The 13,373-nt window shown below is 37.7% G+C and overlaps 1 protein-coding gene across 14 annotated transcripts in view; it reads left to right on the forward strand.

Moving 5' to 3' along the window:
• WDR27 (WD repeat domain 27) overlaps window positions 1-13,373 on the forward strand; it is a 197,687-nt gene that overhangs the window by 46,408 nt on the left and 137,906 nt on the right. For all 14 annotated transcript variants that reach the window (XR_005595768.1, XR_005595769.1, XR_005595770.1 and 11 more), the window contains 4 exons: window positions 4,413-4,491; window positions 6,980-7,054; window positions 10,652-10,755; window positions 12,684-12,773. Coding sequence is in view for 11 of the 14 variants with exons in the window: in XM_039528789.1 (XP_039384723.1) it covers window positions 4,413-4,491; window positions 6,980-7,054; window positions 10,652-10,755; window positions 12,684-12,773 (348 nt within the window). In the remaining 3 variants the exon portion in view is untranslated. The remainder of the gene's footprint in view (window positions 1-4,412; window positions 4,492-6,979; window positions 7,055-10,651; window positions 10,756-12,683; window positions 12,774-13,373) is intronic.

Below are 13,373 nucleotides of genomic sequence, written 5' to 3' on the forward strand. Positions count from 1 at the left end.
TGTATGTATTTATGGTCAGTTTTCTGGTCCTCCTCTTGAATGAGTTGTCTTTTGACAACATTTTTAATGAAAGCAAACCCCATGCAAATGCAGAGCTTACTTGATTGTAAAGATTTCAACTGGTCTACTTCCAATACCCGTAGTAACATATGTAACATAGGATTGTTGGGGCTGCTAGGCTCCCCACTATGTTGCAGGATGCCTCTCATTCCCCAAAGCTCTGTCTGAAGTGGGAATCCTAGCAGCTCTTAGAGCTCCAGCTGGGGAACCAAAGGCTAGCAGACTTTCTGCTGTGGAGCAGCTCAGTGAAATCAACATTCTTGTCATTTTCATGGCTGCTATTCAGTGAATGGCAGTCATAAAATTGACAGGAATGTCAGTTTCACATTTTGTTTCAGGAACACTATAGTGTTTATGAAATGAAGTTTTTGAGAATCTCTGGTTCAATGGGAAATGTTGCTTGCATTCCAAATCAGAATGAAAGCATATTAATAAATACTGAAATACCCAAGTTTTGGCTGGCTGTAGTCACATATGCACTTTAAAGGGTTAAATTTGGCTCACTATCTTTTTTTTGAGTTGACAACATATACAAAATATTTAACTTCGCATTATAAAAATAGTTTTAAGTATTTCAAAATGGTTTTCTGTAAGTCTGCCATCAGTTGTACCCCTGTATTTGGTTACACCCATATAATAATCTTGACTTGGGTGGGCTCCACACATTTTACTGAGAGCAGAATTGGTGCTCTATGCAAATTTTAAACTGTAATATAGTAGCTAGTTAGTAGCTGCTTTATAGTGATTTAATTTCCACGCCTTGACTTCTGTGATTGTTCAGAAATATGTTGGTAAAAGTTTCTCTTTTGGAAAAAAAAAATTCACATGGGAAATGAACATACACAACCACAAAAATGTCACCTTCTATTCTTATAGAAGCACACAAGAGACAACTGTAATGAAATAGGCAACTAAAAAGGAAATGATATTTATGCACTATACTGTTCAAATGTCTTTAAAATTGAGTCAGTTATGCAAAGAAATATTAATAGAAATTATCAATTTTAAAATAATGTAATCATATTACTATTTATAATGACCTTTTAGACAGTAACTTTATGAGGACTCAGACCACATAAAATATCCCATACTTAGTATTAATTTATGATCATATAGTAAAGCTTCCATTATTGGAACTCTAGTTTGAAATACATGTTTTACAAAGTTGGTCATATGGCTAATTGTTCAATTGTTCTGCCAGTTGTTGTTTTAAGTTTTTGCTGTTGCTTCTAATATACTGTACAGAATCATTATTCTTGTACTTCAGGTGTTACTGCTTGTCCCCTTTTGGAATGTTTTTCTATTTAAGATGACAATCAGTTAGTTTATTTTATGTTTAATTTGTACACAATAATTGTCAGTTACTGTAATTCTCAGAAGTTGAACATGCAGACATTATGAAATTCATTTCTTACAAAGGAACACATGTTCAGATGCATTCTTCTATTTTAATAACACAACTTCCAATCCAAGAGAACAAACGCCCACTTTTGATTAATAGGACATACTAAAAGTGTATAATAATATTGTTCAGATGAGGTTGACGTAAGTTTGACCTTTGTGGAATTGATCATTTAAAAAAAATAATTCTGTTAACACTTAATACACTCTCCGAAACATTTTACAGCAACTGGCAAACCATTATTCCAGAACACATTGATACCTGTATGAAGTATTTAAGATGCTTATGACAGGACTCGTGAAACAAAGTTTATATAAAATATTTGGACAACTTGTGCTTTGTACTGGAAGTATTTTTATAATTAATTAATAGTGCTTGTGGTATATCTCTTATAGTTACTCTCTGAATTTATTATACTATTTACGCTGCTATTGGTGTTCTGCATCGATGTAGTTACAGTTTAATACAGTAAGAGTAAGAATTTTTGACAAATATAACATGGTAACAATTCTGGAGGTTTAAAATAGGCTACATTTTCTGATATAGTGAAATCACTGGTTCTGTGTCAGTGTTGTTAAACTGCTCCTGAGCTGAAAATTAGAGTTACCACATGATCCAAAGTTCTTTAAATAGAGGTTTGTAGAAAGTAGGTAACTGCTGAAATGGCATTTGAAGTTAGAGCAGAAGTTATATGTGTCTTAAAAGGCCGAATTCTGTTTCCAGCATCACATATGGTGCTCATTAACTCAATTGGGAGCTGTGTGTGTAGCTGGGGCAGATGTAACCCTAAAGAGTGTAATCCATGTCAGTTCATGAACAGGCGTTAGAAGAAACCAGTCACTCTTCCTTCTCAACTGGAGGAAAAGTGGTGCAAAAATAGCTGTTGGAACTAGTGTATGAGAAATGCAGAAGAAAAAAATATCTAAAGTAGTACAGAGTACATGAATCAACCAGATGAGATAACAGTGGAAAGGAGAACTATTCTGTCTTTGGATAATTGGGTCATCAAAAAAACCCATGTATGATTAAGCCGTTTGCTATTGTATGGGGGATGTATTTGTTGAACCTTGTCATAACATCATAGGACAAAATTGGGATGCCTTTTGTCTCCCATCATTGTATAATTATATATTGCTCAGACTTGTAGTCTATAGAGTTTCTAATAGTCAATAGCATTTGTAATGGAGATGTAAGACATCTGCTTAGGGAGGCTGTTATGTATATAATTTCCCTTTGACTTTAGTGGGAGCAGGTTCATGTGCATTCTTTAAAGTAGACTGATGTCTTACTTTCAGTTAGCTCCATAGCTCTCTGCGAAGAGTGCTTTGTGTGAGCTGTATAATGCTGTCAGGATAGTGAATCCAGCTATGTCTGTGTTCATAATCATTGGCAACTTATGACTTTTGTAGAACATCATCCAAGCAAAGTATATCAGGCTGTCCAGTATATCCTTCAAGAGGGACTAGAGATGAAGGCATAATTTGTATGGTTTGCCCTCACACTTCTAGCAAAAGATCACTGATTTGCCTTGTGACATGAACCCCCTAAGACTCACGAACAGTGTATTAACCTGCTGCCAGATAATATTCTTCCCTGTGCAGGGCTGGTGCAACCATTTAGGCAACCTAGGCGGTCACCTAGGGGGCTGGCATTTGGGGGGGCGCCATTTTCTTCGGCAGCGACCACAGTGGCCGGATCTTCGGCCGCCCTGGTCTCCACCGGCATTTAGGCGGAGGGCGTTGGGGCAGGGGAGTGTGGGGAGGGCCACCTGCAGCAAGTAAGGGGGGCGGCACGCAGGGGAACTCTCCTCCCCAGCTCACCCCTGCCCCGCCTCCTCCCCGAGCACGTCATGGCTGCTTCACTTCTCCCGCCTCCCAGGCTTGTGGTGCCTAAGCTGATTGGCTCCGCAAGCCTGGGAGGCGGGAGAAGTGAAGCAGCCACGGCGTGCTCGTGCTCGTGGGTGGAGCAGGGGTGAGCTGGGGTGGGGTGGGGTGCCTAAGGGCAGAGGGTGGGGAGCTGCCACAAGGGGGGCGCCTCAGGGCGGAAGGGGGGAGCTGCCGCGGGGGTGGGGCAGGGAGGGCGCAAGGTGGAAGTTTCGCATAGGGTACGAAACATCCTTGCACTGGCCCTGTACCTATGAATTTCATCTAGGAGGGGGAGACAGGCTGCTTTTAAGTAAAAGCATCTCATTACTTAAAGTTTTTCAGATACTCGAAGAAAAATTTTGTCATCTCATTGTCCCAGTTGTATAGAGGAGGTGCAGCTACCTCCACAGATATGGCAATTTCTGCAGTATCCTTGGGAGATCTTATTGAGTTCAGATAGCTTTGGAGACCATTGTATTATAAATTCAAACCTTATGTACTATTGTGGGATTGTATATTACTTGTCTAGGGCAGTGATTCTCAAACTTGGTTTGTGGCTTGTTCAGGGTAAGCCCCTGGTGGGCCATGATATGCTTTGTTTACCTGAGCGTAAGCAGGTACGGCCACTCGCAGCTTCCAGTGGCTGCGGTTTGCCGCAGGGCTACAAAACTATAAATCTTCCTGCAATTGAAGGCTTTTATGGAAGCTGGTATCAGAGATACCTATGATCACTTTCAAGTGAATGCTGTAGAAAGTGAAATATTAAATCTAATATTTTATAAAAATTTTTATCTGATCTTTAGCATTTGTTATTTTATTGATTTGTCACATAAACAGCAATATGTAAACAGAAATATAAATTGTATTTTCTCAACTGTCCAGTTACTGATATTCTAGACAGTTAATTTGACCTATCTTCCATAATCATTCTAAATATTTAAAATTGGATAATGTATAACAATTTATATATAAGGAGACAGCAAGTGTTCCATTATCTTAAAGAAATAATTTCCCTCTGACTTGAATTATGGAAATGTAATGTTTAAGAAAATTCTCTACTAAAAGTTCAAGCTATTTTAATGCAGGTACGAAGAGCACAATGAAAGACCAGTCACTGGTTTTCCACAGTAAAATTAAGTCATCAGGTTACACAACAGCACCACAGTGAGTAGAAATGCTATTAAATATATTTTATATGGATGTAATATTACTGTACCTTGTTTCCTTTTTTATTGTATAGAAATACCTTCTGGCAACTGTGGAATAAATGATGAATTGAAAATAAAATAATGGTACAAAATACAGATAAATAGGCTGCTAACGATGTGTTAGAAATTAAATACAGTTTATGAGCAATCTATTGATACTTAATAATACCTCATTTAATCAATAGGGATAGACACATGCAACTTTCATTCGCCGTACTCAGGGGTGAAAGTAACTCTGAAAACTTACTGGTCTGGGGGCCTCGAGCAGAAGGGGTGGGGCTGAGGGAAGTTGGCATCCCCTGGCCCGCACCGCCCAGGGCTCCAGTGACGATTTAAAGGGCCCAGGGCTCTGGCCGCTGCCCTCCCCCCCTCCCCCCATTGGTAGTCCTGCTGGTAGGGACCCGACAGGGCCGCTGACGGGGGAGGGGGGCAACTGGGGGGGCACAAAATAGGCATCAACGTTAAAGCGCTGCCGAGGAAGTGCTTTAAGCAGGGCCCTTGCTTTAAAGTCAGTTGGGTATGAGCCAGTACCAGCGGCCACTTTTTACCGGTATACTGTACCAGCGCACTTTAACCCCTGCTGTACTTCTCTTGCTTCTTTCCTTCTTTTCCACTCGATGACATTCTCTCTCTCTCCTTCAACATGTACTTTTGGTTTCTGTTTTTCTCTGTTAAGTCTATTTAATAAAGAGTGTGCTATAATTCCTTCTTTCCTTTCTTTCTTGTATATGGTTCTTGCTCTCTTACCATCTTTCTCTCTCCTTCCCCTAATTCTCTTTGCTTCTGCCAAGGGAACCAACATCTTTTCCACTCCTCTACACAGCTGAGAGGCAGCTTAAAGGGAATGAGGGAGGAGCACCAGGTGGTGGTAGTAGGGTAACACTGACAGATCCCAGTCGTCAGCAGGTAGGATCGAACCTGGGACTTCTGAAGCTTAATGCATGAGCCTCTACTGCATAAGCTAAAAGCCACTTGGCTCTTAGCTAAGGCTGTAGCAGACTCATTAATCTCGAAGGATCTCGGTGCCACTAGAGGGGACACCACACCCAAGAGGTTTGTGGGTTACAGTAGCACTGCAGAAGCAACTTCCCCGTGGTGCCTGACAGTGCAGGAAGCCCATTAAGGCTGCCCACAGTAGCACTCGGACAACTCAGTTCAAGTTCGTCTGCAGCTATCTTCAGTAATAGCCAGTGCAAAACCTGCCAGTGCTAAACTACTCCTCTGCTGCTGCTTCACAATTGAGGAGATAGTAGGAGGGGAGGTAGCCATCAGGCCTAACACCGATTGTTTCATGTGATAGCATCAGTTTATGCCTAGGGCAACCCTTGCTTTGGGTAAAAAACGGAGGTAGGTTAGAGATGTCATTAGGGCTTCTTTCTCTCTCTCCCCCATTTTCATCAGATGCCAAGTCCTTTAACCTTAAAGGTTATCTTGTTTATATTTCAGGGCACAAGTGTGCCCTTCTCAGACACTTTTGACCATCAACTAGAATCTGTACTCACTGGCACCTACTCATGACAACTACCATTTCCCCCTAGTTTTTCTGTATGGGCAGTAATTTAACTAACATGACATGTTTTAGCCCCATAAAGATTTTTGTGCTCATGTCACAATGTGACCATCCAGGTTAAATAAGTGACTAAGTTAGGTTGCCTGCATGTAACTGAGAGTAGAATTTAGGCCAGTAAAAGTCACTCAGTGTTAAGGTTTGTGTTAAGGTTAGCTCACAAAACATTTATATCCACGCTGGGTGTAAGTTGTACATAAATGTGCAAGATTCTTAGATCCCAGAGCCAATTACGTATGTGCGTGCATGTGTGTAAATATGTGTGTATTGTGTGTGAGTGTATAATATTTGTGTGGATATTCATAAATATGAACAGTTGTGGTAAGATGAAGGAGGAATTATGCTACAATTGTATGGGCCACCAGTTTGGGTCCTTGAAAGAGACTTGGAGAGAAGGGTAACATTGTTTGATTTGGGCTAGGAGGGCTTATGGTTGCTCTGTGAGATGATTGATTGGGGCTGGGAACAATCATATGTGCTAGAAACTTCCATCTCCTATTGGCAACTTTTTCATGTCATCTCCAAATTTGTAGAATGAGCTCTATCCACTTGGTACAGTGACATCCTACCAACTACTTGTGTAAAAAGGCTGCTGTTCAGAAGTAGATATCTCAGGCCTTTATGTTCTTCAAAGTGTAGCACCCATCAAGTGTGTTATTACAAGCAATATTTGGGAGTGAACTAGAAAGTAAGATGATTACAGGGATCTATTCTTCTGTTGTTATGTGTACATATTTCTCACTGTCACTAAAGGAACAACTGTGTGTATGAAGAAGAAAAGAGAATCACTGTTATTTTAAATAAAACACTTATTCCTGAACAATGTTTCAGAAGTGCCTTTATATAGGTATAGCAAAGCCTGTTTTCTTCTTCGCAGAATGACCATGTTTTCTCCAAAGACTAACTTGAAGAAAAATAACAAGATATCCGAGTGGAAGAGCAGTTGCAAACGGTAGGTAATTCAGTGGATTCATTAAAAAAATATTGAAATGATGATAAATAAATGTTTTACTTGAAAAGGTATTTTGTAGATGCCTACCTCATCTATTGGACATTTTTAAATTGGGTATATGATTTGAACTAAAATGCTTCTTAGGTTTGCTATGAGATGCATTTTTTCTGATGTACAGCAGGAAAACTGCTAAATGTTGTACTCTAAAGACATTTTAGGTTACATTCATTAATCTTAAGTAAGTTTTATGTACAAAAGATAACATTTATGTTCTATTTTTAAAATGATGCATTTAACTTAAAAAAGCATATTGGTGCTAAATGTGTTTGGAACCATATTCCCATAAAATGTTTTTAATGTGTAGTTACAGTCTGAAAAGTTACTTAATATGGCTTCATGAGGTTCTGTGCTTATTGTAGCTCAGATGTGTTCAGTTTACAAGTGAAAATATATTTGGCCTGATTCACCACTATGGTACTCCAGTTCTACGCCTGTGTCAGTCCACTGAAATCAAAACTTTTTCCCTCTCGTAAACATATGCAGTCCCATTGACTATAATGAAGCTGCACAGATTTTAGTTAGGGTGGAATTTGACCTGTAGAACCATCATCACTGGCAATGATACACAATCCAGGTCTCAGTGTGATCTTAAAGAGTTGACAGTTTTATGCTGAGTTGTGAAATGGATGTACCACACCCATTTGATCCTAACTGCCAGCCCTGTAAATTCACCCTGGGATCTGGCTTATGCATGTTGCAAAAGCAAAAAATTAAGTGTGACAGTAGTGGTTGCTCTTAGCTTTTCTCTTTTATTAGCATTTCTGAAATGTATAATAGCGTAGTGCTAGATGGTGCACTCCTTAATCACTTTGGAAAGCATTTAGATGAATAGTACTATTGATTTTAAGAAAGACTTGTATAATCTAGTATAGTATCTAATTCCCACTCTGTTGACTCTGTGGTACTAACGAGTAAAAACAAAACAGTTTTTATTTGTGACTGAAATAAGCAGATACAACCCACCAAGAGTATATATATGTTGAGTAAGAAAGTGTTTTTACATCTTCACTTTTCAGAGTAGAACCATATTTTAAGGCACTGTCCTATGTAATTTTGTTATCAGCAAGAAATAATACAACAAACTGATTTTATTTTTTTGGTGTGGGTATCTGAAAAAAGACTTGAACTTGGAATTAATTCATTATTAGGCTACCTGACCAAGGCTGCCATTATAACACTTAACTAGCACATCCATCATACTGTCTGTAAACTGGAAAATACTGGTTCATCTTGAAAGAATTAGTGGTTATTTTTTAATTGGCAAGCAGAATAATGTAAAGATATGCATATGAGAGTCCTAATTCCTGATAACTTTTGCATAATGACTGGTAAATTATTGACATTGATGCAAACAGATACCATACTTGTAACCTTCCTTTCTGATGTTAGTCCGATTCTTCAGTGGGATGTATGAAGGTGAACTTCAGCATCTGCAAGGGGTGCCTCTGAGATTTTGTGCAGGTGCAAGTGTCTGCATGTCTACATCTTATTGCAGGACCAGGGCCTAAAGTGTTATTTCAGTGGTTTTTCTGACCTTTGGCAGGGAACAGTATTCTGCAGATGCTTATTGTGGCTCTGTGGTTTAGCTAAGGCTGAGCTGAGTTTTGCATTAAAAGTACGGATTCACCCTCTGTTTATGTATAGGCTTTGAAGGATTAGATTTTTATTGGCAGATGTTAATAAATACAAACTGAGTAAAAATATTTCAATTGATGATCATTAAAATTCACACATAGGCAAAGTAAGTAAAGTGCTGCTCGAGAACATAGTGGAGTTTGATTTAAGGATATTTACTTTGTATATTTTGACATGTGATGTTGACCATTTGTGTTACTGTTATGAAGATTTAATTTTTTGAGTTTCAACATCTGCTGTCATTAAATAACTATTGTTTGATTCCACCCCACCGTAATTTCCAGTAACTATGAACATTTAAATAATTAAAAATTGAAAAAAATGCTTAAAAATATAAATATCCATCAAAATAATCATGCTGCCAAGTCTAGTTATGTATGGAGAATAACATATCTTCACCTGCTTATATCACATAGTTTTTTGAATGCAGAATGGATTTTCTGAGAATTTACAAGGAAATCCATTAATTAGTTTGAGTTAAATGGATTTAAAAATGGGTTCTTTAAGAAATTTAATACTAGGTGTTCTGAATGAACTCAGTAATGGAATACCAGAGTATTCAAACTTCCCATATAGTTAAAATTATGGAAGTTTTGTGGACAGGCTATATTTGAAAAGATCAAGTTGTAATTCAGTTAAATTACTGTGCATCCAATTGTTATGAACATAGACAGCAGCAGATCAACAGCTCATGTCACTCTTAACTGGGACCATTGTGACTGCAAAGGTAAGTCAAACAATCATAACCCTTCCTTTACAGCCAATTTCCATTCTACAGTGCTATTAGTTGTGGTGAGTCAGGGGTATGAGAGAGATTTAGATCATGGCATGTAAAGAGCTCTCCTTGACAGGTCAGTTGGTCCAGTTGTAACTTTTTTTTTTAAAGATTCCCTGACCCCATGCTACCATCCCCATGACCCTGTGGTCTTGACTCCGCTATGTACTAAGGCAGTAATATTACAGGAGCTGCAGCAAGCAGCTGTAAACCTAGCTTAACTGGTCAGTATGCTTTGGCTGCTCTAGAGGAGTGTGAAGCACTCATAGCATACCAGTGAATCTGACTGTAAAAGTTAAAATAAATAAAATGATCTAATTTAGGGTTGATATTGCATATCTTCAAATCATTAGAAGTACTTGCTTGGTAGCATTCTCTTTAGGATTCTTGTTTATTGTTAATATATACAAATTTTAATATTTCAAAAAAAAATTCCCAGACAAAACTGTTATGATGGAGTTAAGGCTGAGAATAAATATCAATATCTTAAGGGAAAGAAACACGGCTGCTACTCTGAAACCTATAAGAAATACTATAATTACCCCCAAAATCCAGCATTATAAACCCAGGAAATTCAGAGTTAAGCTTAACTTTAAAAAGAAATCCAAACATGTCAATGTATGGAATACACAGTTAAGGCACTCAAAGAACCTTAATTCTTCCCTGTAATGACACCATAAGGGGAAAATATGAAGAAAAAAATTCCAAATAATTTTAATTTGGAACCAGAAGCACTAATATGCATCAATCATAATTGTACAGTTATTGCTTGTTGTGACTACAGGGCAGAATTTAGGTTGTCTGCATACTTCGTGTATTTGCACAACTTCATATTTAGGATTTTTTTAAGTTAACAATAACTCATAATGTACTGGGTTTCAATGCTTGGTTATTGTGGTAATTAAAACATCCCAGTTATGTTTTTTACCCTTAAGTTACTGATATCTATTCTGACTCAACTTTTTCTTACCACAAGTTTTGTCTGGGAATCTAAAAAAGAGGGAACATGTATCGATGAATTATACTTTTAATTTACTCTAACTGTAATAGAAATGTTTAGCATGTAAAGTGAAAATGTACTGTTCTTATGATATTTAACTATGTTTTCCTTAATTTTTTTTTTAAAGAAAAAATAAAGAATATCTATTGGAAAATTCTCCTCCAACTAAATCTGAGAGACAGATATCAGTAGCTAATAAACCAACTTCTATTTGCTGTATTCAGTATTCAGGTATGTATGACCACTGAGATATACTATTGTCCCTGACATCCAGGAATTAAAATAAGGGATGTGGTTTATTTAGGCATCAGCTTTACTTATCTGGGAACTGTCTAGTAATACTTTGTATAGTGTTTGGGTCATTTTTCCTTCCTTAATTGTCTGCACCCGGCGGATGGTTGCCATCAGCCTCTTGCTGGGACCCCAGATCTTCCTTCCTATGAGGGTTGAGGGGTTGGGAAAGGAGGTTGTCTCCTCACTCTACGAGACATTAGCTCAGCTTCTTTAGGGAGATGCCTTCCTCTAAGTTCATTTCCAATTCCAGGTATCAAGGAACTGGATCCCTTTAAAATGAATACCTTCACTGGACATCTGTTTGGGGTAAAAAGGGGTGTTTTAAGGTGTTGAGCACCAAGTAATTATCACAAAGATTACTAAAGATGTATAGTCTAGAGAAACAAGATAGAGTTAGTCAGATCTTGATAATTTTATCTCTTACAGTTCAGGAATGTGTCTCCCACTATTTTAGACTAAGAGGGGACACCACAATTAGAGACAAGCAAAATAATCACAGTTATTAATTATGGCTATTTTATTAAAGAAAGGAAAATTAAACATCAAAAAGACTGAACAAAGCAGAACACAAGCTATAAAGAATGCAGCTGAAATAACCAATCTCTTCTCTATGTCTCTGTGGAGAGCTTTCAACAGAGATTACACCTTGAGTGGGCCCACTTTGGTTTGGACACTCTTCTCGTAAGATAAAACCAAAGTATATTATTCCCCAAATCAGCAGAGAGTCCTGTCTTGGTGTATCAGAGATAGCTAAAACAATTTATAGATGGGCAAAGGAATTTTGTCTAAGGGTTGGTGGATCCTGTCATGGATAATTTAAATAATTTTATAAATCGGTAGACATAAATAATCTTAATTAAATCTTATATGAAACTAAAAAGTATTTAATTCAAATACATGAAAGAAGCCATTCAAGGAGTGATCTTCAGACTGTCAAATTAATTAATATTCAGAATCTATATTCAGATTGAATCCCACCATTTATCTCTTATTAGCAAGGTTGGTTGATATTCCTTCTCCAGGAATATGTAGTCAAAACGATTTGCTATTTAACAGGAGAATGCTTTTGGGAAGATTAGATTTCATAGCTGGTGGGGTAGGTGTATCACAGCATGGATTTGACCTCAAGCTAGGAATGTCTCTTTCCTTTTTTATTCATTAATTTATTTTGGTTTCTGGTTTGCAAACTTTTTTTATACTAATTTACAGTGGGATTTCACATTTTAAGCCCTAAACCATCTTTGCTCTTTCAGAAATATTATTTGGGTTAACCAGTTTTCCCATCCCGCCCCGCTACATCCAGGAAAACATTAAAAGGCTTGATCCTGCCAACATTTGTACACATGAATAACTTTACTCAGATGAGAAGTGCCACAGAACTTCTTAGTGACATTTGCAGGATTAGGCTGTAAAGCTATGGTGGGGTGGACTTGTGCCCATTTGCTTCAGAAGTTATCAGAATACCGACAAAGGAGTCTTGGTGCTCTCATAAGAATGTTTATTTTTTATTCTGGTACCCTAGAAAGGGGGATGTGACATTTATACATAGATACATAGTAATTTTTATAAATCAGGAAGTAGATAAATGTGACTGCTAAATATTTCTGTAACTTTTGTTTAGGATTTTTTGTTTCAATATGTGACATTCTGCCATGTAATGAATGATATTCTCCCCCCCCCCACACATCTTAACTGATTTCCGTAGAAAGGGAAAATGGTAACCAAGTTAGGTGAAAGCTGATTATATATTATGTGCTGTAACATGTTTTTCCCTCTTTCTGATATATTTATGATTTAAAAAAACCCCTATTATATTAGACACACACTCCTCACAACCCATAAATCTGTAGGGAATCTTTTTACAGGGGATGGAGAGCTGTTAGCTTGTGGCCTAGCTGACAAATCTTTACTGGTATTCAATTCCAATCTGACAGGAACACCAGCTGTTTTTTCAGGTAAACTGTTTGTAAATATAGTTTATATGGAGTGGTGCGTTTTCAGTTTAAATAAACTTGTACATTAATTAAAAGATTCCATTCTTGTCACTATATGAAGAATTAAAAAAAAATCTACTACTTCTGAGTGAAGATATAGTAAACTTGTATGTCTGGTTAATATTATTCCAGGCTTGAGTTGGCTTGTGTTTTTCCAGAGTTCCTCAGATCACTGTGAAGATAAACAATAGAAATGTATGACAGGTTTCAGAGTGGTAGCAGTGTTTGTCTGTATCAGCAAAAAGAATGAAGAGTACTTGTGGCACGTGGTACCATGGAGACTAACAAATTTATTTGGGCATAAGCTTTCGTGGACTAAATCCCACTTCATCAGATGCATGGAATGGAAAATACAGTAGGAATCACACACACACACACACACACACACACACACACACACACACACACACACACACACACACACACACACACACACACACACACACACCATGAAAAGATAGGGGTTGCCATACCAACTCTAATGAGACAAATCAATTAAGGTGGGCTATTGTCAGCAGGAGAAAAAACTTTTGTAGTGCTTTGCTAATTTTTGTGCATGTT

The sequence above is a fragment of the Mauremys reevesii genome, linkage group 3 (assembly GCF_016161935.1).
Source record: "Mauremys reevesii isolate NIE-2019 linkage group 3, ASM1616193v1, whole genome shotgun sequence".
Taxonomy (NCBI): domain Eukaryota; kingdom Metazoa; phylum Chordata; order Testudines; family Geoemydidae; genus Mauremys; species Mauremys reevesii.